Source organism: Alosa alosa, chromosome 17, assembly GCF_017589495.1.
Source record: "Alosa alosa isolate M-15738 ecotype Scorff River chromosome 17, AALO_Geno_1.1, whole genome shotgun sequence".
NCBI classification, from domain to species: Eukaryota; Metazoa; Chordata; class Actinopteri; order Clupeiformes; family Clupeidae; genus Alosa; species Alosa alosa.
The window spans coordinates 3,689,398-3,715,999 of record NC_063205.1 but is presented as its reverse complement, the minus strand read 5'-3'; the positions used below and the strand labels follow the sequence as shown (position 1 = coordinate 3,715,999).

At 39.6% G+C, this 26,602-nt stretch overlaps 1 protein-coding gene across 1 annotated transcript in view; it reads right to left on the bottom strand.

The window, feature by feature from the left end:
• snd1 (staphylococcal nuclease and tudor domain containing 1) overlaps positions 1 to 26,602 on the bottom strand; it is a 135,895-nt gene that overhangs the window by 107,516 nt on the left and 1,777 nt on the right. Inside the window, exons 2-10 of the mRNA XM_048268667.1 lie at positions 25,909 to 26,058; positions 24,365 to 24,485; positions 23,644 to 23,725; positions 19,128 to 19,288; positions 18,550 to 18,641; positions 18,249 to 18,407; positions 17,815 to 17,921; positions 16,025 to 16,115; positions 9,587 to 9,691 (exon numbers count right to left, since the gene is read on the bottom strand). Of these exons, the coding sequence (XP_048124624.1) occupies positions 9,587 to 9,691; positions 16,025 to 16,115; positions 17,815 to 17,921; positions 18,249 to 18,407; positions 18,550 to 18,641; positions 19,128 to 19,288; positions 23,644 to 23,725; positions 24,365 to 24,485; positions 25,909 to 26,058 (1,068 nt within the window). The remainder of the gene's footprint in view (positions 1 to 9,586; positions 9,692 to 16,024; positions 16,116 to 17,814; positions 17,922 to 18,248; positions 18,408 to 18,549; positions 18,642 to 19,127; positions 19,289 to 23,643; positions 23,726 to 24,364; positions 24,486 to 25,908; positions 26,059 to 26,602) is intronic.

The following is a 26,602-nucleotide window of genomic DNA, read 5'->3' as shown; positions in this document are numbered from 1 at the left end:
GCTTTTTTTAGAATTTTTTTTTTTTTTTAACCATGCAGTCTTAAATTACAAATCAAGCACTTTATTTCAGCTTCTTTTCAGGCTTATTGTTTTCTTAAATTATTTAAATGTGTTGACAGGACATTTTGTGATGACCTGAATTATGTCTTATATGTCAGCAAGCAAGATGTTGATGAAAGCCTTTTACCCTTGCACAGTTAACCATATGCAGTGCACCCATCCATAAGTTCAATACATTTTCCTTTTTTAAATTGAGACTTATAACATTTGTTATCATCATTTGTGTAATTATGTGTCATTTGTATGATGTAAATTGAGGGAGCAAAAGCAGTATCGGCTCCAAATATCGGCTCAAGAAAATCGGCAGCCTGTATCGGTTATCGGCTAAGGCTGATGGAAAAAAAATCGGTATCGGTACTAAAAAAATCCATATCGGTCGATCCCTAAAGTCGAGCTATATGAAGTTATTATTTTTGCTGTCACTTCATTTGTTTTATAACCCAGAAGAATGTTAGCTGTGTGTCTCCTCTTTCATCTGACATGCGTGGCATATTTATCCGATCACGGGTCAGCGAGTAATTCAAACGAGAGTAATGGGTGTGCAGCGTTGGTTTGTGTACATGACGTTATTATTTTGCAGTCACTTCATCTGTTTTTATAAGCCAGAAGGATCGATATACATGGTACTAATGGATAGCCCTGTGTCTCCTCTTTCATCTGATATGCTTGCCATACCTATGCGATCACAGGTTCGCGAGTAATTCAAACGAGAGTAATGGGTGTGCAGGTGAACGCAGAGAAGTATAGACTGTAAATATGATGCAATTTGATTTCATTTCATGATTTTTTTTTTTTTTTTCATACTTTAACGTACAGACAAGTGCGTGGTCTCGTTGGAAAGCCCCACTTCTGCTCGGTCACGCAATAAAGGTCTTGCTGTGATGAACACTTGCGGAGCAATGTAACAGAAGAAAGGATGTGTTTTTTGACGCACTTTGCGTCAATCGGGTTCTAAGGGTTACATTAGGCTGCCAGTTGAGGCAATAGCCAATTAGCCAACAACCCCTACTTTTAATGGATGTAGCGTCACCTGAATAGGCTTCTGCGAGATTGCATTGTGTCAGAAGTTTCTGATAGTGACGTCAGTTTAAAGTTTCTGATAGCGACAACAGTTGGTTGCTCCTCAATGAAGGGTGTGCGCTTTTATCGGTGAGTGCTTAATTTGCGTTGCATGCCTGCAAGTGTAGTTTAACACGCTGCAAGTATATTGTAAATCATCCATCGCACAGACTGTAGCACGTGCGACAAATATGTTACACTGTACAGCCCTGTATATAATACCTACATGGTAGGACTAGTTACTCTGGCATAAGCTTTCCTTTGACTCTGGTTTAGTTTGTCCTGCTGCATAGCCTTAAAGAGCTTACTGGAATGTATTTCTCAAAATAGAACGCATCTCTAAAATGAAAAAAAGACAGCAATGCTCAGTTCAAGGGAGGAACAGGGAGAAAATAATCAAATAAAAATAGGAGGCCTGAATGTAACGTCACGTTGCACTGATCAAAATACATTGGGTCCACACCCTGTCAATCATGGCTAATGCGGTCCCCTCTGGGAGGGGAAGCCCTCCCTCTGGGAAGCCTGGAGCGAGAATAGAGTGGAGAGGCTGAGTAGCAGTTGTCACAGTCCATCTCTGGTCTGGTCACCACATAAGACCTTCAGATAGCCCCGCCTAAAGCTGAGTGTGAGTGTGCACGCACATGAGGAGAGCATGAGGGAGAGAGTGGGGGGAAAAAAAGAGGGAGAAAGCCAGAGGCAGAGAAACGACAAGAAAGCATTTGAAGAGCAGTAATCTTATAAGAAAAGCAGAGGTTTGGATTAAAGGACCAGTATGTAGGAAATAATGGAAAATAAACTGTAACCATTTAAAAAAACGATCACCATATGTTGTCAGAGAGTAAGGAAACACGATGAATTGAAGTAATGGCTTATTTGACAACATTACTCTAACCCGTAAAACCCTGTTAAACCCATGAAAAAAATGAGTTACTGGGCGGAATCTCAAATGATCTTTTTGTCTTTAAGGGGATCTCTCTCATAAAAAGTTGGCACATCCAGTACAGTCTAAAGGCGATACAATTAAATAGCCTAGGCGCGAGTGGCGCTTTTGCGCAGTATGCGCAAGGCTATAACTTGACAGATTTGATAGAAATCTATTCCTTTTGATTAATTTCAACATATTATTGATTGCAAATGTCCATATTTCATTTCAATTTCACAATACAAAAAAATAGACTAAAACTTAGTTTAGTCTGAGTGCCATTCTTAATTTCACAACGTAACTCATTTGAACCATACCACCGTCTCACATAGGCTAAAACACAGTAATGCATGTAGTCTGTAACTTATACACCAGGAAAATGCACTAACTGGCAGAAATGAATAAAGCCATTGCAGCCAAATTATGTTCTAGTATTATAGGCTAATGTACACATAGTGATATCAACACCGGGGTGTTCAGTCGTCTCGTGTGTTGAACCGTGGAAATAAATAGACGAACAATTTTGGAATGTGCACTGCATGATGAGATGTTGTCGGGTAGCCTTTGAATATTCCGCCATCAGAGATTGCTAACAGTTTCAAGATATCTGGGAACTTTCCGAAGCTCTGAATGGCAGATGATAGTTGCAGATCAATTCACACAATCATTGAAGTAGGCTGTATTATGGGCCATAATTTATGGCTTTGTCAATAAACATAGAAGAGGCGAAGCGCAAGTTCAGTCCCGGCGGCACGGGGGGCTTTGGGGGGCCAGGCCCGTCCTGGAAGTCATCTGTGCCCGCCCTGGACGAGCTTGGCTGCTCCAACCAACCCCATAGATTGATTTTGAACACTTATTAAATGTAGGCCTATATTATACGTTTGTCAATCTAGCAAGTAGCAAATAAAACTTGTAAAATCTGTATTATTCCGTAGCTAATCAATCAGGAACATTAGGTAAGCTCATCACCTAAATGGAGAGGAGGTTACGTGGCGCAGTCCACTTCACTTCTGCACTAACCAGGGACGGATCATGGCTTGTGCCAAGTGTGCACGTGCACAGGGGCCCTCAGCCAATGGGGGCCCTCGGATTTAAAAAAAAAAATTTGCCATGAATTTAGGCTAGATTATGCCCGGTGCTTCTGTCTGTTAATTTGCGGCACAACTGAATGGTGTTATGGAACCGCGGACCGAAAGAAAAATAAACTATATATTTTATGAATTAAGAAGTATTTATTGATCAGGAAAACATTGAGGCATAATATTAGGTGGAAGTGGTAGGCTATGAGTGCTCATTCAATGTGTATGCGTGTTTGCGAAAGTGAAACTGACCCACTCGTGGGTCGGTGAATGAAGTGGATTCCTGCAATGTTCATGAAAACAGCATAGCGATTGGATAGCCTATAAAATTGCGACTTGTTGTAGGCCTAAAAGTAGCTTATATCGTAGCAAATAGCCTATGGCGATGCCGATGATTGGCAGGCCTACACTTATTTCACTCGTCTCGCTGGAGTGAGCGCATAATGTGGGCTGTTGCGCAAAGAAATTAATTAGGGAGATGATCTGCATCTTCATTTACCAAACGCTATAGTTTTGCTAACATCTCCACTGTTAACGTGAAATATGTCTCCATGCAAGGTAGTGTCAAGCAGCAGTGAAGTGAAAATCTTGCAGGTAGCCAATGTTCACGTCACCTGAGTCAGACAGAAAACAGGCCCTGCTTGCTCTGTTAAAGTTTGTATGCCCCTTTCAAACGGTGTTAAAAGGGTATATTTAACAGCCAGAATTTCGAAATTTTCCCGGGGGAGACACCACCGAACCCCCCGTAATATGATCAGCACCACCTCTCACAAAATACTATCAACGTCCCTGCTACCGGTCTGTCAGAAATATGACAACTGTTGTCCGGTCCGTTTAGTGAAAAATGTTGCTGTAGACTGATTGACCAGCAAAGGGAGATTACAGCCTAATAATAAAAAACAGCTGCTGGAATTAATTTCTGTGTGGGCCTGAGTTATAATATAGGACATAATGTACTACATTTTCATTGTGTGAAATTGTGCACCAGCCTGCACAGCAACAGCAAAGAGAGAAGCGCTGGCTGCATGCGCAAACACGCGCGCGTCGCGGTCAGGGGGTGGGGGTGTTTAATCCGTCCCTGGCACTAACCCCTGTCATCCGATGACAAATATAGCTTATCGGCTCGCAAGTAGGCTATATCTCATATCGTAGTTAGTAGAAGTAGGCCTAGTAGTTTCTGGGTTTGTTTGATAGCGTTAACCTTTACTGTTTTTTTCTTCTGACCTAGTCGGAGAACAGGGAGCTTGTTACCACTCCAGGGCCAAAGTTATCCGTAACTTCGGGGCTAACTCCCTAACACTCTATCTAAAAGTGGTTAGCAAATGAACGAGGATTTTGGTTTTATCTGCGGATTTATTTTTGCATTATTTTGAATATGACTAGCTCCAGTCTCAATAGCACGTCTACTTTTTCCACACGCATCTCAGTTCTAACACACGTATCCCCTCTCGCTTTCTCTCTCCATCCCTCACGGGGCTCTCTTAAAGGAGCTGCACCATTTTACAACAATTGCATCTACATTTTCATATTAGAATGTTTTGTCAAGTGTAAGCTTAAACTACCGTGATCAATTTAAGTTCCCGTGCCCCCCTGGAAAGGTGTAATGCCCGTCCGTGAATATGTGTCTGCCGCCGGGTCTGCGCAAGTTCAACAACAAACAGGACTTGAACCAGCCCAATGAACGCCTATGTAATTAGACAAAACACTCGCATCAAAGCAGGGTGACTTGTTCGAACTTGCGAGTGCTGTCAAATTGATATTAGGCTATGCGGTTTGCTCATATAGTGGTGTGATGGTGAAGTGCAGTCATGCTGCGTTCAAGAGCGTAGGGTAGGTCTATGTAGTAGCCTATATTTTAATTTAACGTAGCCTAGCCTAATGGTAAGAGATTGTACAGGGATGGATAATGAGTTTAATAACGTTGTTTAAGATTAAATTACAATGCCAGACACCTTCAGATATAAGAGAATGAATCTCAAAGAATGAGAGTTTAGTGTAAGTGATAGATGACATAAGTACATCAAGCTTATGCCCGCAATAAGAGTTTGACAAGGCAATAAACAACAATTATCTTTTAAATTTGGCCTAGTTACCAATTTTATCATGTGCAAACTAGAGATGCGCAGATTGGCTATTATTTCAACCGTAACTGCATAGCAAAACTTATCCATCCGCCATCCATACGCACCAACGTTTTTTGACCAATTTTAAAAACCGCACCGCCCGCCATCCGCTGGTTGTTTTAATGTATATGGGTGATGCGGCGCTGCTGACATGAGGCTAGAAAGCTCTTGCCTGTTCTAGAAAGACTGATCCAATGCAGCAAATATATTAAAAGGCTAAAGTCCTAAATTGGCTATGTTGTAGCCTATCCCCAGAATATCAGCAGCAAACTCAGTCTCTGTCTCGCAAAACAGTCTCCAAATAAAATGCACATCGGCCTGTAGCCTACAATGTTATCAGTGTAATAAAAAAAGCAATTTGGCACATCATTTCAACATGCTGCTATTTAGCCTACTAATTATTGCCTATTGTACTTTATTTTTTGCAAAAAGAAAGAAATCCTTATAAAATAACAACCTAAATAAAGTAACAACCGCCAAACTTGCTTGCTTGCGTTACACATCTAAGTTTTCCGACTATTTTTCTTACCTTCTTTTTCCGCTGTGGATGTTATTGAGCTTGTAGAAGTTTTACCTCTTACGTTCTGAACATCTCGCACTGCCATTGCCCGATGTCATTTCTGAGTCATATCACTCCATAATCTGTCTCTCTTTTAAATGCCTATTCCCTAAATGGTAGGCTACAATGACTGTGTTTTATATATAATATCGAAACAAAATAACCCAGGCAGTCTCATCTACGAGATGTTTAGGCCTCCTCCAATACTGGCAGCTGGGCTCATAGGTTGCAGATTTGCTTAGTGGCCTACCAAGGCTCTGCAACGAGACGCGACATGGGAGATGAATCATCGGTCAACTTGCACTGTAGCCTATTCTACTTTCTTATTGCACACTGGAGAGAAAAAAATGCTGATAGGCTACTTAATTTACACTTTTTGTTACCTTTAGTGTGCGTGTGTGTGCGTGCGTGAGAGGGGTTGCTCAGTGAAACATCGGAATACACCAATTCTGAAACACCATCTCTGATAGAAGCCTAGCCTAAACAAAGCAGCATGCATAGAAGCAACTAGGCCAAATTACTGCCTGAGGAAATTGACTATAGGTAACACAATTTAACAATGTATAGGCTATATATTTTTTTCATTTGATTGGTTCAACCGCCACCTGCCTGAATTTAATTAAAATATTATATTTCTTTATGTCATCCGCCCGATCCGCGGTTTAACCGCGAACCGCGCATCTCTAGTGCAAACACAATGTGTAATCAATCAATCAATTAACCTGTTTTTAGCAGTTTGCAAGTTTTTACAAAATCCCAGCCACATGTTTGTCAATATGAATATATTTTTTGTGATTAGGCTACTTTAAAAGTATTTCTCAGTATGTTGTAGTCCTACAACTTGTATTAACAGTCCTATTATTAGCGGTAATAATGATATGTGGTTGAAAATATAGTTATCAAAGAAAATCATATCCTCCACAATATAAAGTTGCAAGAAAAAATGTGTGAACCCATGCTAAAGTTGACTAAAAAGAGGAATAAATAAAAAATCTTTTGGAAATTGATCTTAATGCCTTAATTAATAAAATGAGGGAAAATCCAACTTTTAAGGACACCAATTTCCTTTGTTAATGAATAATGTATTGTAAATAAATGTTCCTTAAAATACAGGGGGCATAGGTATACACATGGGGTACTTTCCATAAGATTATGTCTCAATGCAAATTGAGAACAATTTTGCGAACCATTTGCTATTAGCTAGCTGAAATAAAGGCTAACCAATCTCTAGGTATGGTGAAGGTGATGATGTGGGGCTATTTTAATTCCTAAGGCCAAGGGAACTTTATCAGGATGCATAGTATCCTTAATCCATGAAATAACTGGCCTTTAAAAATAAAAATCTGCCCGTCTCTGTGGGAATTTAACATAGGGGTGTGTAGGAGTGTGTATACTTATGTCCCCTGTATTTTAAGGAAGAACATTTATTTATTTACAATACATTATTCATCCACAAAGAAAATTGGTGTCCTTCCTGAAAATTGGTTTGTTTGTTTAATTTAAGGCCATTTCCGCAACTAAGGCTATTTAATGGCCAGAGCATTGTGTGTTATAGAAACTTAAATATGTCTATGCTAGTAAGATATTCTAAAACCTTCAAAAGTGGGACCTTACTAAAAACATCAGCTATAGAATTGTGATGATAAAATTGTTGTCTGGTTTTCAAGGCAGGGCAACAGATCAAAATAGGTCTCACTGACAGGGGTGTTTTGCAAAATTGGCAAGATGGAGGATCTTCGCCCTGAAAATTTGTTTCCTCATTTTGTTAATTAAGACATTAAGATCAATTTCCAAAAGATAATTTATTATTATTGGGTTGTGCATGGGTTCACATACTTTTTCTTGATCAAATTATTAAGTAGGTGATCGCATTCATTCTTTTAATAAATATTTATTAGGGCAATAATATCATGATGTGCTTTGGTCAGTGCTGGAAAATCAGGGCAGGTGACAGAGGATGCCTCACATTCATTATTTCATTACTTTTCCTTACGTGTTGGGTCTCTGCCGTTGTTATCATTTCAGTATTGGTAGAGATATTTTTGGTTGCCATCATATTGAGGTCATAACTTGACTACACACTACTCCCAATCACGCTTTTTCCCCTTCATTTCAATCGGCTGAGCGGCTTGACACCCCTGGTCGCTGCTTGTTTTTTATTATACTGAATTTCTAACATTTTAGAGAATTCAAAAAGGAAATGGCTAAATAAACTATTTGATGCTCATGGAAATACAATAGGTAACATACAACATAGTAACATAGTTTATAATTAATACATGTTTTTAATCTTTTTGTACTCTGTACACTGTACCTTTAAAGACTGAAGCCCCAATTCAAGGACACGCTGACCTCTCTGGGTGCATGGGACGGTGGGAACACATGTTAGGATCATACATGACTATATACTGTGATCCTTTAAGCAAATTCACAAAGAGTGGTAGAGTGAAGCCAAACCAACCCTCTCCTCTCACTCAACAGCCCCTAACATACGACTGTGCAGTGGAGCACAAAATGCATGCTGTCAAAGCATCTGGTGCAGCCGTAGCCTCTGCAGAACTACATGTCAGTACAGAGAGGCAGCCAGAGAGCACAGAGCTCAGTATTGGACCAAAGAAGAGACTCCCAAAAGAATGGGGAGGGGGAGGTGGGGGGGTATGTATGTGAGTGAGTAAGGGAGGGAAGAGTGTCAGATGTAAAAGCAAATGAAGACAGAAGCAGTGATAGTGAGAGAGAGAAAGAGAGAGAAAGAGAGAAAGAAAGAAAGAAAGAAAGAAAGAAAGAACAAAAAGACGGAAAACAAGCAATGATGATTCGGAGAGGAGACAAACTCATCCATTTCATCTGCATGTCATCTCTGAAAATGTGTGGTCAGTTCTTGTGAAGGAAACAAACCTCTGCATCCTGAGTACTTCAGCACAGCAATAAAACCTCTAGAGTCCAAATCCACTCCTAGCCTCCCTAATGCATTTATTTGAAATTACATCAAAGGACACTTGCCTATGTGGCTTTTAGTAGGACGATAGATTCAGACAACAAACGCATAAATAAATATAGTGGTGACCGTTTTTTTCCCCTCCCTAGATGCGACACATTTGAACTTTTGTAAATGTGCAATAACAGCTTGTGCTACCATGCAGGGGATTTTATCTTTGCTATTCCGTAAGCTTCCTCTTGATCTGATTAAATCCATACTCTGGTAACTACGTTCTAAATGGACTCAAACACACGAAGTACGAACAGTCTCCATAGATAGGAGCAGCTTACATTGCTCATGTTCAAGGTTATTTATGTATCTGTCGGACAGCTGCGTATGAAGATTTTGCCTCTCAAACTGAGCAAAAGACAAAGCTTGAATAGGTATTAGTCAAAAGCCAGGCTAATGAAGGCAGCCATTGGGGAGTCGTTGGAGACTCTATATTTGCCAAGTCATCAGTTTGCTACAGCAAGGTCAAAGTTCACACGGAAGGCAAGTAATCCTTAAGGCCTGATTCTCATGCTTATTCCTACTGCTATATTTAACTGTTCTTTTCTTCACTATTAAGCCTCCCCATAATTCCCTTGAGACTGCACTAGCTACATCATTAAACATTCCACAGATTTTAAGAAACTGAACATAGCAATATAATTTCAGACATGGACGGAATAACATGGGAGCAAGCAGCTCATCACAGCTAAACCTTTACCACCATTTCCACGTCTCCATTGTCATCCCATTGCTCTCGTGCCCAAAGCACTCACCCTTGTCTGATCCTAGCCTCCAGTTGATAATCTGCAAGCTTACCTCGCCTTCCAGTCTGGGGGGTCTGATGCTTGACAGATGTATTGTCTTGTACTCTCCTGAGTTCAGTTTCACAACAATGGCATCAGCATTGACTATCTGCATCACCTGTGAGAGAAAAGACAAGAAAGAAGTTTTGATTAAAAGCACTAATTAAGGGTGCTTTCATAGTTCACATATTCACAGTTTTTCTCCATTGTCCTTGGGTTCATTTGTGTTTACATGGCAGCATTTATATCGGAACAAATGATATAACAAATCCATGTGAGATTAAACTTTTTCCCAGATCGGTTACATTTGACAGCTGAAGACTATCCCGCAGTCACCTAACACTTAACCCCACATTTAACTTATTAAGAACTCCATGTGTGTGTGTGTCTGTGTTTCTAGGCTTACACTCTCTCCCGTTCTCGCGCATAACACCGGTAAAGTTAGCCGCAAAGACATTCGCTTGAAATTCAAAACAAAGGCTAGCTAAATTTCTACTTTGTTAAAAGTTGAATAAACTTGTAGCCTAATGTGTAGGCCTACAAAAATGTTAGCACAAGCAAGTCGTTCTGCTGCAACTGGCCAATTGCTTTCTCACTGCAAACGAACTATTCTAGAGTCCAAGCGGTCTCGGTCCGTTTGTTTTGTTCCGAAACAGTGCGATTGCAGCTTTCACATATAGGCTTACCCAATCGAAACGATAGAGCCAGGTGTGAAAGCACCCTAAGAATACGCAGTGGGGTGTGTTCCAACAAAATGTACGTTTATCAGAGTTGCTCTCCAAAAGACAACAAAGGAAATGATAGATTTTAAAGCAAGCAGACTGTGATAAATGGTAACCAATATCTGGTATGATCACTATTAATATACTATTAAGCTGCTGTGTGACAAAAGACATGATCCCATACAGCCAACACAAACACCTCACATTGTTCAACACAAACACCTCACATTGTTCAACACAAACACCTCACATTGTTCCACACAAACACCTCACATTGTTCCACACAAACACCTCACATTGTTCCAAGCAAATATGGCAGGGATGGGGAATAAAACAGCATTCTGACTCATGCCAAATACTTTCTTCAAATGCAAATAAAACAAAAGCAGATTCTGTAAATATTACATATGGGTTCATTCCCAGAGGAGAGATCAGGCTGTGGAGGAGAATGAACTGTTCCGACTCCAGAGAAGAGAAGCAGCAATGGTGACACATTAGCTAACAACCCCCTTCTGATGCCACAGCCAATGAGAGAACCTCTGAGTTGCACCAAGGCAGAAATTATTAAGGAAATACTAAGTGCTTGCATCAGTCAACCATTTGTCAAGAGTTTCTGCCTGTAGACAAGTTTGTGATTAGCCAAGAGAAGTCAGGGGTTGGCGTACTGCTGCAAAGTGAAATGCACATAGTTGGATGCTGTTTCCATGACTATGAGAGAATACAGAATCCTCCATTTCAGAAAAACACATCTTATGTTCTCCAAATAAAAGCTTCAACCACTTCCAGTATAGAACTACAAAACTGAAGTCATCAGTGTATCCTTTCCCCTTCTCCTGGACACAGGAGTGCACACACAAACATACCAAACATGGCTCCAAACCTATACAGTACCTAAGGAATAGTACAACACAAAACTGTAACTTCCAACCAACCAATCAATCTTTAATCAGGGCCAAACAGAACGAAGGAAAATAAAACCCTTCATGTTGGTCATCAGCAAACCAACACACACACACACACACACACACACACACACACACACACACACACACACACATCACAACAGCCTCATAAGGGTAATTAGCCCCCCTGACATTCTTACCGACACACACACAGATAAAACAAGGTCATATAAGCTGAAATAGAAGCCATCCCCTTTTTGGAGAGATGAGTGTTGAGATGGAGGTGGAAGAGCAGAAAATGGCTGGCCAGTACATTTGCTGCTTAATTAGCAGCTGCATATGCACAGCACTTCTCCACAGTCTGCCAAGAGGGATGTCCAAATGCCATGAGTCACTGCACTCATTACTGTGGTGTGTGTGTGCTGCCACCTGCAGATCAAGCTGGAAACAACACACTGCAATCCAGTGAGAAATCGAACATGCTAAACAAGACCCTTCATCTGCAGTGCCAACTATACAAAAACATGAACCAGGTCCCAATGACCAGAATATAATCCCTATAAATGATTAATAGTATTTCCCTCATCTCTAACAAAAAGTATGAAGCAAAAGCTTCACAGCACTGCTATCTACCAGCCCCCCTATAGACCACCCAGGCCAGTACACTTCTGTTTGAGTGTAAGATCTATCCCATAGCTCTCCACCTTCATTATTTTCTCCATTTCACATTGCCTCAATGATGGATCTGAGGCCAGCTGAAGCTGGAATAAACATTTTATTCTTGAGCACACGAACAAGCTTTTTTTTTTATGTGTCTTGCAGTTTCTAGGGAAACTCGTTTTGTAAGCAGATTGCAGAGCAACACCTTTACATAACCAAATGGGTGCCATTAATTTTTCAGAGTTCAACTCTGAGGGGAAAAAAAATTTGCATCTCCACTTAAAACTCAGGAAACTTTCAGCTCAATGCACCAGGCAAGAGACATCACTTTACGGTTTGCTGTAAAATTGTTAACAAACATAACAATGAGCTAGGGATATGGTTTAATGATTTGTGTCTGCGTAGACCATTGTGTTTCTGAACATTTGAGAATAGCCATCTCATTCTAATGTGGCGAGATTAAAAATAAAATAATAATAATTTCTTAAAAAAAGACCTGGCCTGGAAGCCAGCATGAATTTAACCCCGCCCTCAATATTTGAGGTTGGGAAATTCGGTCTGGCCTTGCTCCACTGACAAGCTTCTATGTTCGTATGAAAATCAGCCAACCAATCAAATCGTTGTGGTGGGCTTTATACAATGATGAACAAATGAGCAATGGTGCCTATTCATTCACATGACCTGAGTGCGCTTCAGTTGATTTTGTTTACAGCAAAAAGCTTGTCACTAGAGAAGATAGAGGTTTAGATGTCGCCATCACGTCTGTTGTACAATATATTGACAGTATAATAACTTTAAAAACAAACAGAAAACACTGATTAAGGCATTTGTCTAAAAGGATGTTTTGGCTGTTGTCTCTACAGGATTCACGGTAGGCTATTTCGTTGCTCTGATTGATTAGGGCCATGACTGGCGACCGGCAGGTCAGTCTGAGACATGCCGATTTTATGCCGGTCAAATGCACTCGCGCGCCGCACTTGTAACAACACCCAGCTGAGATTGCAAAGTTCGAAGAAGCTAGCAACCAGGGCTGGATGTACAAAGAAAGCGCTAATAGGCTACTGAGTTTTTCTATGCAGCGAATGTTGTGCTTTGCCATATTGCGTGGAATTTACTAAGCGGTCACTTCATTAGGCTACGTAAACATCGCTCATCGCCACCCGTCCCTGCCGTTAATTGTGTGTCCACAGCTGAACCACAAGCGCAGCTGAACAGAGATAACCGATTGCGACATTAAAAAGAAAAAAAAATGTAGCCATCATAGGCTACATGATAAGATGTCAACAAGCAGTTCTAGTAGTTCAACTCCACTTACTCAATACTATGTACTGCACGTAGACTAGGGCTATGCCTTAATGCCATAGTCTAGCACAGGGATTCCCAAACTGTTGTACGTGTACCACCAGTGGTACGCGAGCTGCCACTAGGGGGTATGCGAGATGAAAAGTGCAATAGGGAGGGAAAGTGAAAACCAGCGCCCCAAGTGGTTGCGTTCCTATCGAAGAGCAGCTCCAATGTTAAGTCCCATAGACCTATTTTTAAAAAATATATTGTGAAGCCAAATCAGCGATGTTATCCACCAAAAATATTTTTCAGTGTCTATACAGTAATAATATTCTAACTGTGAAAATGTCAGAACCTATTTTGCCTTATTTAAGAAAATCGAAATTGCTCCTTTTGTTTCATAAACGAACTACAAAAAGAAGTCAATGACTTTACCCTTCAACGTTACTCCACGGTAGCATGGTTTGTTTATTAGCCTGGTTAGCATTGACACTTAACACTTACAGCTAGCTCTTCATGAGAGTAGAAGCACAACACCAGTTATCCTGACATAAAGGTTATCACCACGCGGTTTACATGACGTTATTACAAAAATGTGTTAAGCCAGTTAAGTAAATTGCGTATTGATAAATTAGAGATTAAGCGCCCAAACATGTGAAGTCACATGCATCTGTAGTTCCTTTTCACCGTGTTACGACAAAAACTCAAAACAATTCAACTGATCCTAAAAATAAGGTATGACCACTTGAAGCAATAGAGGTGACCCCAGTGCCTAACATATGGAAGGCATTCAATTAAGATCCCAATGTGCACCGAGATACATTTTTTCTAAAAAAAAAAATCACATCCACTCCGCTAAACTCTAGGCACGCAACCACTAGATGGCGATGAGATTACTTTCCCTCCCTGTCGGAAAGGTGTTAAAAATGATTACTTAATTAATAATCTAATTGATTCATAAATAATAAATAATTTCGAATCGGGTTATAATGATATGGAAACGTGAAATTAAAGGAAATCATTTGTAAACTCTATAATAGGCTATGTTTTCATTAATAAATAAGCTACCCACAATGCACGTGATTTCCTGCGGGCAGCCAGAATATCTAGCACGTTAGTTTCGTGGCTAGGTAGAAGGCTACGCAAACATGGAAAACTGGCTAAAAACAGGGAAACTGTCCAAAAGGCCTAATTAAAGCGATCGAAGAGGAGAAGGAAGAGAAACATAGCAGGAGACAGGTAAAGTTGAATGGGATGGGGGGCAGACTGATGAAGGTGGAGGTGGAGCCGAGCGCAGGGGGATAGAAGGGACACGACAGAAAAGACTGCGCGAAGAAAACGAAAGTATGATGAGGCATATAGCCCTAGGCTTCACGTGGACTGGGAGACATACTGCCCAAAGCCACAGTGCGTGGTTTGCAGTGAGATGCTATCTAACCAGTCTAATGTTGTTCTCCACACTGTTTTTTTTTTAGCATGAGAGCACATAGACCAGTTGCACATTTTGATTTTGTTATTTGTTATCATGTAGGGCGGCTAATTAAACATGATGCCTGGAATGCGTGAATAGAATGTGTTACTTTTTTATGTGTCGGATGGTGGGGGTACGCGAGCCGAGTCAGGATGTAGAAGGTGGTCCGCAGGAAAAAAAAGTTTGGGAACCGCTGGTCTAGCAGATTGGGAAGTGGATGTTGTGAAAGTGATCATACGATAGCCTATTAGAAAGGCAAACAAAAGTTAAAGATGCTTTTGACATAGTAGCCTACAATGAAGAAAACTGATGCTCTGAACACTAAATCAGCGGTCTCTGAAAGTTTCTATAATTGATACATTTAACCGGAATTTGGATTTAAGTTTTTCACCGCAACACAGACGTGCACGGTTTTTATATGGTGGAGCACCTAATCAATCGCTATTAGCACTTCTCCTCCCCTGTGTTTGCGTGATGGTCTACTCTCACTTTTCCTTCACCCTCCCATAAATGCATCAATGCATATGAAAATATGTTCCATGGTAGCATGTTCAAATGTATCATGAAAATTGTTTTTGTAGTTTTAGTTGGATATTGGATTTGAGGGGGGGAAAAATGGGTGTTCCATAACAATGCATTTATATTAGTAGTGTGTGAAATGAATGTCCCACACTGGGAAGCATTATAGTTTGAGTATATTTCCATTTTTTTTTTTTTTAACAGCCAATCCATTATTGATAAGTTGAATACATTTCTATAACATGTTCTATTAAAGAAAAGATAGAAAATAACTATTTGTGTGTGCTGAAAAGTGGCTAAAAGAAATTAAATCGGAATCGACTAAAATCGGTATCGGCAGGTCAAACTCTGTGAAAAATCGGAAATCAACCCAAAAAATTGCAATCGGTGCATCTCTACTATAGATGTAATACCTTTCGAAACAAAAAGGGAAAAATGCTGGATACATGTAGACAAGGTCACAGATTACACCAAAAGCTAAATAAGAATGGCACTGTGATGTGATAATCGATTATTTATTCATCTTGTAAGGACACCACAAAATGGCGGTGAACGGAGACTATTTTTCCTGTCAATGCCATCTAGCCTGTAGTACTTGCAAGATGGCAGCAATTAAGTAATACACTGTTTGCACAAACAGTCCTTTTCATACCCTTTCTTTACACTTACAAAGTACCATCCCCTCAACAGCATAAAAGTATAATGATATTTTGAGTCAGTGGCTTAAAGTTAAGTAGCGATTTGACACAGTGAGCTTAGTTGTTCTTAGACCAGAGGTTTCCAGAGGTGCTTTTTTCAGAGAATATTGTAAGCTCTTTTATATGGAGGGTACCAACAAGTTTATCCACATCTGTATTTTCATACACTCACATACATATGGCCATTCTTACTACCTTGGCAACAAACTGTCGGTCTTTCTGATCCAAGTTGGCAGTTGGGGCAACATAATCTTTCCAGATTCTCACTTTGCGCTCCTTTGCAGACCTGAAAGAGACACATGAAAATATATTCAGAGTGTATTATGCTTGCGCAATTCCCATATTACAAACCACAACTGCATTAACTAAACAAAGACTTAAATTGTAATTTGTAACTTGTAATAAACTATCTATAAATTACAACCTCAGACGGTCACTCTGCAATTTCTACTGATCACAATTTCTATATATGCATAGCACTATGATCTTTTGTGTACCTCAGCTGTCCATACATTGATCTATTAATTACAAGAACGTCTTTCTGTCTGTCTCAGGAATAAATGTTACGTGCACAGACTACACAGCCATATCTACCGGTAGCCCAGACTTCTTTAGACTTTGAATAAACAAACAACAATTACGACTTCAAGGTCCCAAATTGAAAGGAGTGATAATGATCCAGAATTTAAGGACGTTTCAGAATGCCACAAATGCAACCATGATCAGACAGAGCGTGATGTTACCGGAGGCTATTTTTGAGTCGCATTGTACCAAATTTCATATGATGATGAATCATGCCACAAAATGGTTTGTCTTTTCTATCAAGTTATTCAATAGGCTAATCATATAGTCTTAACTCAAAGCTTTAGGCTTACTTCATTTTGATCAGCTACATACAGACAACAAGTGGCAGACAGATTGTGATGTCATCTGTAGGCTACCAGAGATTGTTTTCACATTATTGCAAATTTCATACGATGCTGCATCATTCCACAGAATGGTCTGTCTTCTCCATCAAGCTATTCAATAGGCTAAACATATAGCCTTGACTCAAAACAGCCGTTAGCCTACACACTTTTGTAATTTGACTTCGAGTGGGTTTTGTGATCTTTGGTAGAACTTGGTGGAACTTTGATATTTACTACATGGGAGAGTGCAACTTGCAATAGGTAGTTAGCTTTGGTTATCTCCAGGATCTCCTAATATGGGCAAAGATGACAGCTTTGGGTCCTTTTTGAAGGCAAACTTCAGAGTCTATTATCCCACTTACAGCTCACAAATTACCTTCTGTGTGCACAAACTGTCAATGGACTTTTATTTTGAACTGTCACCGTAGACACCAAAGTTCTAGTTCCAGCACCGTGTGGGTGTGGCAAAACCATAGGCTAAACATGGAGAAGGATGGAAAACTGCTTTTTTTTCTTAGTACATGTTCTGAACACTATACATTCAGAAATAAACGTCATAAGTAAGCAGTTTGTTTAACTTAAACGTCTGCCTTCATACTAACTCCACTGTCAAGTTACGTGACTGATCTGGTTTGTAATAACACTTTAAAATGACCAATAACATTCGCATTACATGCACCGATTCGCTTGGGCTACATAACCTTTATGTAGATATCGTGAAGAATGAGAGGGTCTGTGAGGATTTGATGCACTTAACTTACTGATTAACAACAAAACAATTTCAAGATGACTTTGGGTGTTGTGCCTTAACTATGTGCAAGTGAGTTATTACTTTGTCCGTGATATTAGGCTAGCCTACTACAACACTTAAAGGAGGAGTGGCAATTTGTATATTTATTGTTTAAAATTTGTTACGAAATGTAATACCTTGTAAAATCACGATTACAACATTTTAATACCTTTTAGTGCCCATCATTTTTGCTAAGTTGATTTACTACCTTTTAATACTTTTTAAACCCCCGCGGACACCCTGATATCATGGCTGTGCTATTCATTTCTGTAGAGTGAAATACTGACCTTTCGGCAGCTCGAAGCTTCTCTGCACCCTGAGTGTAGACAGCCATAGACCAGTCCACACAACGGGCAAAACCCTCCTTCAACAGTAGCTCTGTGATGTTCCCATTCTGTAATACACAACACATACATGTATTTAAAAAAAAAAAAAATCCAGGCCAAATTATATTGCACCTCTTCATTTCGTAAAATGGACATGGAAAATATATGCATTGGCATCTCACTAACTTCCAATACAGGGGGCAATAATCTTGGATCAGGACCACTTATTGGATTTGCACATAAACAGATCTCATAGTGCTTGCCCTGATGCATATATGAACTTATCTCTGTACCTGGCTTGCTCTAAGCACATCTCTGTATCAACTGATTAAAAACATTTATCAAAAGGAGTAGAACAAAATGGATGGACCACTGATCTGGGTCTACATTCATACCGGGTGCATGATGGTACCAAGGATGACTTGATTGGGACAGGACTCCAGGATGATCTGGACATCCCTCTGAAGAAGGCGTGACTCTGTGAAGAACTTTGCCTCAGCAGCAAACGGCTCAGGGCTCTCGGTGCCATCTGCCTCTCGTTTAAACGTTGGACACTGGATATGCACATACAAACAACGGTCACTTGTAAGAGATGAAGTAAAAGGACTACTAGTAAGAGGGGAGGACTAGAAAAAAAAAACTGTTTCTAGGGAAATCAGGAAACAACCGATGGCAAGCAAGTGGTTTTTAACTTACCTTGACACCAGACAACATGATTGTAACCAGGTAATAATCAGGTAGGAGAAGAGCTCGCACCACACTGCCATCTCTTACATGCTCAATAATGGCTAGGAAGAGTAAAAAAAGAAAGAGAGATATTCATACAGCCACTGAAACAATCTATCTTTTCAGAGCAAACCAAGGATCCAGACAAACATTTTACATTTATACTGCAATTCATACATCAATGTATAGTTTTTGTATTGTTTACATTACTACTAACATAGTCTGTTATGTTTCACTAGCTAATTAGAAAGGTCTAGATTCCATAAAGGGAAACACATGACTGACTACAGTAATAATGGTAATGTTAAATGAATGACCAGGTACATGTAAAAAAGGTTAATAATATCAATATTAAATATAAAAATCAATAACCAAACAAACAAAAAATAAATAAATAAAAAATAAAATATGTGACTTCATCGAGGATGAAACACAACCTTCAGATTATCTGTGCGTCTGCTGAATTACAACACCTGAGTGGACAGGTACTGCATAGCTGAACAGCGTGGGTGGAGTACTGAATGGCTGAATGGAGGTAAGTGCCTCACCATTGACAGGTTTCTGATGCAGCGAGTCCACAAAGTTGCGGGGGTTCTCAATGCTATATTTCAGGTCTCGGATGGTGTGGGAGCCGCCCCCCTCTGACCACTGCCCCTTCTTAGCAGCCTTCGCCTGGTCCTCCAGATCACACAGCCTGGCCTGATCAGGACTTCAGTGTACAAGGCCACACACACCCCACACACACACACACACAGATTATGACAAACAAAAATTGAAGTAAATGCTTGGCTCCAAAACAAAATAGGACAGACCAAAAAACTGAAAAATATAAGAATAAACAAAGTTTACATGTTGAAGGGTACAGGTTACATTTTGTAAGATAGCATAAAGCCCATCAACTAATTAACTTGTGGTATGGTCATACGAAGGGGAAGTAAACACTTTTGTCAATCCTACTAGCCACTGAGGACATTCAAAACATACCTTTGTACTTCAGAATATACATAGAGTGGCTTAAGATAAAGAGAATTCATACTCTGGATTAGAATAGTCAAGGTCCAGACCTCAATCCGATAGAAATGTTTTGGCTAGATCTAAAGCGGGCAGTACATGCCAGTTGACCCTCCTACCTCTCATCTGGCTGATTTCTGCAAGGAGGAGTGGGCAAAAAGTCCCAAAACTAGATGCGAGTCACTGGTTAATGGATACAGAGGACATTTTGTTGAAGTGAGGGCTGCAAAAGGAGGTGCCACAAGCTATTAACTACATGGCTTCATGTATAGTATAGTATAGATACTTTTTTGATCCCGTGAGGGAAATTTGGTCTCTGCATTTAACCCAATCGGTGAATTAGTGAAACACAAACAGCACACAGTGTACACACAGTGAGGTGAAGCACACACTAATCCCGGCGCAATGAGCTGCCTGCTACAACAGCGGCGCTCGGGGAGCAGTGAGGGGTTAGGTGCCTTGCTCAAGGGCACCTCAGCCGCAGCCCAATGGTCGGGGCTCGAACCGGCAACCCTCCGGTTACAAGTCCAGAGTGCTAACCAGTGGGCCACGGCTGCCCATGTATTTTCGTGCATGTCATACTTTGAGTTTTTGTGAGCTAAACCACTTTTGTTGAATATATAATGAAAATATATAACTTTCATTTGTTTCTGTCTATTATTTGGAAGGTCCGCTTAACAAATTGGGGTTTGGATGTACATTTAATAAGGTTACTTTCATTTTTTGTAAAAAACGTACAAAAAAATTACCTTAGAAAGGGTTTATAAACGTTCAAGCAGCACTGTATACTTGTGTGTGTGTGAAGGTGTGTATAAATAATGCAAGAAAACCAAATAGATCACTGAAATGCATCAGTAAATATTGGTAAAACAGTCTGAATAGATGGTGTGAAAGAATCTACCGTATGGTCTGAAACAGAGTAAAGGCCTTTGCACACCGAGTTCATATTTTCCTGCCAACATTTTTTATTAAAAAATATATATACGACAACACATTGTATGTTTTCAGAAGATGCTCGATTTTCTGTGCAATTATGCATTGCTTTGTGTTGCCATGCTCAGTGTGTAACTAGAAAGACTCCACAGAGACATCTTGAGATCACAGTCTTTTCATTACTCCAAATTGTATATCAATATCCAACTTATGTCTCAATTCATTCCACTGGTTAGAAAGCCAAATTACAATTTTGCTGAAGTTTGTCAAAAGATTTTAAAGGGGGTTCCATCACAGCGAGGATAAGAGGGCTTTCATGCCTTCTGAAAGGGCTCCTTGCAAATCTCTCTCTCACTTTTTACAAGTACAAAAACAAGGAAAGAAAGAGGAACTCAATTAAAACCCACTCAGTGCACAGAGCAGAGGCGGTGTGTTATGGAGCAGTGTGTTCTAATTGGAGAAGGGAACACATGCCCAAAGACACTAGAGCACCAGCCACATCAATTCTGCTTAAAACCTCTTATCAGAAATGCAGTGATTTTTTTAACTCTGTACAACAAATGCCACACCTTTAGCAAGTTGTGAAATTCCAAGCACTTCAGCTTGAGTGCCCTTCTTTAAATTCACACCATGAACTCACCAGGTGATTAAACTACACTGAACAGTCGTCGAGTCTATAGTAACTCAACCTTTGGCAGAGAGATCAGCCTTCCAGGTTTTAGTGGAAGCAAAGCCTTCACTCAGAACTGTTACCAAAGCTACAACAATAAAGAAAGCACATTATAAAGGTGACAGGTGTTTTTATGTGCAATCTTTTAGAAGAATTAGGAATATTCAGGATAGCTATTGGCTATGCTGAGCAATCAACCAAATCATGCAAAGAATACTGTTTTTTACATATCACATACACATAGGTTACTCCCATGTCTTCTATGATGGAGACTAAAGATGATATCTTCTGTAAGAATAACGCAATCTTATCTTTTAATGCTTCACCAAAACTGATTAATAAACTTCTGAATACATAGGGTGAGTTCCACTTTGGAGCAAATTCAGTTCTTGGGCCTGAGACTACACCAGACATGTGGACTCGAGTCACATGAGTCAGACTCGAGTCATGATTTCAATGACTTCAGACTTGACTTGATAAAATTCGGTATGACTTGCGACTCGACTTGGACTTGAATACTATTCACTCGAGACTTGACTCGGACTTTGCCTCTTTGACTTGTAATGACTTGACATGTCTCGAAAAATCAAAAAATAAATTTCCTGATTGTGGACCAGCCCAGCGATGCTTTCACTTCCGCGACGAAAAAAACAAAACACATAGTGGACATAAGCAGGCAGAGCAAAGTGATCAGTGATGCTGCTACCACCACACGCATCATGCACTGTGTGTAGGGAACCAAGAGACAGAGGAAGGACCAACATTAAATAAATAGTAGCTTTGCTGTTTTACTTTTACCTTTGTGGTTACTCAGTAATATTATGATTTATGCTGTATTTAATATGCCATATAAGAAGCTTTAGTCTTTAGGGAGAGAATGTACTTTTTAATCACAAAAACGTAAAATATTTAACCGCAGCAATTTACTAATGTAGCCTGTGAGACACTTCTTCTCGTCACCATTTATTGTAATCATTAACCATGACCTTGACTTCCCTTATAAGTCGCCACTGGCAGACAGCCTAATAAATTGATTGCAGGCAAATCTGTGGCCTAACACAGTGAAATGCCATCAGTCGTATCTGTTTCGTACAGATTACTCAGGCATGCTCGTGCGTATATTTCACAGGTATGCGCATGCATATATCGTAAAAGATTTCAAGACAGAAACATTGAACATATTTTAATCTGCATTTATAAAAAAAAATTCTGTAGATTAGATTGATGTGTTAAAATTATGATCGATAGTCTAATAATGGCATTATTAAGTGAAGAGTACCTGATGACTTGTTCAGGACTTGAAAAAGATTGGGACTTGGACTTGGACTCGACTTGGCTTTGATGTGACTTGGACTTGGACTCGACTTGCCCTTCTCTGTCTTTACTTGGGACTTGACTTGACTGCTAAGACTTGGGACTTACTTGTGACTTGCCAAATAGTGACTTTTTTCCCCACCTCTGGACTACACTACCAGCAAATTGCCAAGATGACAGGCATTTACTAATCTACTTAATTATTCAAGTCAAACATCTGTGATTTCCATGTCTACACCTAGAAAATATTAACTTCATTTTTACTAGAGACTTACATATTTCATTAATTTTGGAAGGGAAATGTATACATTTAGAATTGCACTTAGACTAATTTTGAGAGCAACATAATGGCTGGGGACATGGCTTACTGAGCTCTATTCATAATAACTACAATTTCAATCAGTGTACTCCATGAGCTTTGATAGACGTTTTAGCTTTGTTCATGTCCAAATACTGAATAGTTCACAACTAACTCTCTTTATAGCAAAACATTTATGAAATGTTATGAGGATGAAATGTTTATGAAGTACGATACCAAACACCCTCATTGGCAGTCCAAATAACTGAATGAATAAGTATGGATGTTGTTTGTTTAGCAATAGTCACAGAAAAGTCAGTTGCACAAAGAGGGGACTAATCATTAGCTGGAGATGCATGGCAGGAGAAGTTTTTCAATCATTAATCAGAGTCTAACGTTACTTTCTATTTGGGCAGAGGAGGGCTGCCATATTCCACAGTCAGTGGGGTCAATCTAGGTGTAAATCTAAATCTAATCAACTGTGTTTTTGTGAGAGACAGGAAGAGAGAAAAAGGCACTGGCACTGTTGCCAGCTTAACGTTCAACTGACAAATTTTAGATATCTAATCAGCAAAACACACAACATGAGGGGATTTTTGAGAACAAGTTAAAATTTCAGTGATCCAAAATCAGATATTCAGAAGATATGTTTTGGCTGAATGTTTTCCCCATCTAGCATCTGAGGTTAATAAGCTGAACAACACTGCCATCTGCTGGTAGATATGATCAGAAAGAACAGGTCTAGCAAAGCAAGACATTCCTTCTTTGTTCTAATATATTTTTAGTGCCATTTGACTTATACAGACAGTAACAATATAAAGAACATAATGAGTCTCACTTGTTGCCTCTGATGCCTTCTCTACGGACTGTGGCAAAACCCTCATTCACCAAAGACTCTGCAATGCTCTCTCCTGATGTGTCTGCAGATGGCAAGAAATAGGTAAAGTTGGGTCAGAAACAGTTACATGGAGAGATCAGGAAGGTCAGTTTCAGGTCCCTAGAGTACTTATAACAACTGTTAACATTAATGTTTTTGTGGCACATCCTACTGAGAGTTATTTCTAATTTTGATCATTTAACAGGAGCATAATGGATAGAAAAGTTGCTACAGAACATCAGTAGTATTTAACAGGCAAGTGAGCATGTGTACAGATCTCAGTTTGATTAAGTCTGATGATACTAGATAAGACTAGACTCTAGATTACATACTGTATATGCGGAAATCTGAGCAAACATCCAACACAGCATAGGCATTTTGTTTCAAGCCTGACTGGAATCAAATCTTTTGTCATCAAAATACGCTGACAAAGCATTAATTTTTCTCTGCTGGTTGACATACTTCTATTTTGATCAAGTCACTTCAGCATACAAATCACCTGCTGAAAATAACCATATCAAATCTAACAAAACAAATGAATAAATCTGTAGAGTAAACAGCCATCTGGCTGAGCTGCTTGCCTGAAAATAAGAGGGGTCGTTGTACTGGATGCCTGACTGTGAGTGTGAGACATCCACTACATGTTTTGTTAATTGTTTTATTTACTAATGCAATATCTTACCCTTTCCCAGGTAGACCACACCATACTCCCTCCCCTGGGCGGTCTTTATCTCCACAGTAAAGCACACCTCTTTTCCAATCAACTTTTTCCTCAGATACTCCCGTGCCTGGAAAGCCCATGGCTAAAACACAGAAAAAATGTACTGTTGAGAAATAGACACAGCATGCTACTAGAGGGGACGGAGGACAATGCAAGATTATTTCAAGGAATAGTAAATTATAGTAAATAAAAGCATAAAAGTACTAAATAAAAATAGTTTTAAATGTAAGTAAGTTTCAAAAGTAGATAGTGAGGTCCATAGGTAAAGGAAATAAAACACAGATCAAAAGTAAGTGCAAGAAGAAAGTATCTAGACAGTTTGGCCTTAAGTCTAGATTTTTGACATTTTTGATTACATCTGGATGTTGGTTCCAAAGCTGATCTGCATAGCTGCTTTACCAAGTTTAGTTCTGACAGCAGATTTTACCAACAAGCATATCTTCTGTGATGAGAGATCTGACAGGTTTGTATTGCTGAAATATGTCTGATAAGTAGTTTGGTCCCCTTCTATCACAGGAGTGCTTTAGGAGTGCAATTCTGTAATTTGCTGAAAGTTACTGCAGGGACTTAAGTATTCGAGTAATGTGGTCACTTCTTTTCATTTTCATAAGAACTCTAGCTGCTGCATTTTGCAGTGCTGCATCACTTGACACTGTTTTATGGTCTTTTCAGGAAGGCCTGTGAAAAGCCCGTTGGAGTAGGCAAATCAAACCTACTGGAGAATGAGGCATGCATGAGTTTTTCTTAATCATGTTTTGACAGCAGTGATGCACCGACTTCCTAATAATCCTACTTTCCCTCCTTACACCAATGTGATGTGTGGAGTAACAGATAGATTGATCAGCTATGGTTATTCTCCAAAACCACAGCAGGAAATCATGGGACGTTCAAATGTTTTGAATCTTAACGGGAGTAGTCCACTGCTCCGTCCTCATGGGACGTTCAAATGGTTTGAATCTTAACGGGAGTTGTCCACTGCTCCGTCCTTTTTATCTTAAATATTTAAAAAAAAACATAATTATAAAAGACAGATAAACATAAAATAAAAGACAGATAAACAGGAGAACTTGCCAATTTTTCTACTTAAGAGGTCAATTCTTCCTGTTCTATAGGCCTGGTGGCATTCATTGCAATTTGATCACCACTAAAACCACTGACTACACCTCTAACCTCCATAATAGTAGAGTTAAATATGCTATGAGACATCAGTTCCATTGTAGTCTAGAGTAGTTTACAATCCAAGCAATAGGACATATAAATCACACAGTATTACATTAGTTTATGTGTAGCCTAAACAACGGCCATAGCTATTGTGACAAGTGATTCTAGTCAAAGAAATCTGTCTGTGTGCGATTTCTGTCAGGCTAACTGGATGCAGAGATGGTAGAATTACTGATTCCAAAGTTAACAGAAAGGCATTAATCCAATTGTTCTTAACATTGAACTGATACTAATATAAAGGTAATACTGACACTTAAATAGATGGCAGTAAATAGAACAATTACCTCATCTGGAATGTCCTTAGAATCTGGCTGGCTCTGGGCAGCTCGGCGGGCCAATGCTCCAGCTCGGATGTTACTCAGGTTTATCTGGCGCTCAGGGGGTGGTCCGCCTCGAGGTTGACCCCGAACAATGATGGCACATCCAGACAACACCTGTGAAATTACCACATAACAGGGCTGTATGTTACCTTTTTTTTTTTTTTTTTTTTTTCAAGTAGCACCAGTGCTACAAAGTAAATAGATGTGTAGCACCAGCCACAAAGTCTGTGGCATCGGTATGAAACCTCTACAATGTCTAAAAACAATCACAAGTAGGACAGTTCATCAATTGTGGTTGGGAACTAGGCCTTCTACAACTGGATTGATAAAAGGTAATGTAGTTGCAAACATCTCACCTTTAAGGTAAAACAACAAAAAACAAAGAAAACCTAAAAAAACATTCCCTGTCAGTCCCATGCAGTTTGACTTTTCACCAGCTATCAGAAATAGAGGTCATGCCATGGAGTTTTTGTGATTTTGTCTTCTACACAAAGGTAACATTGGCTGTTAGTAACAATAGGCTGGATAGTCTTATCAAGTAATATGAAGAACACATGAATGGCTATTCATTCAACACATGCTGGGCCTGTTTACTTTTTATTTCACAGAATGCTGTATCAAGATGACATCAACCTTTTACAACAAAACATCATCATAA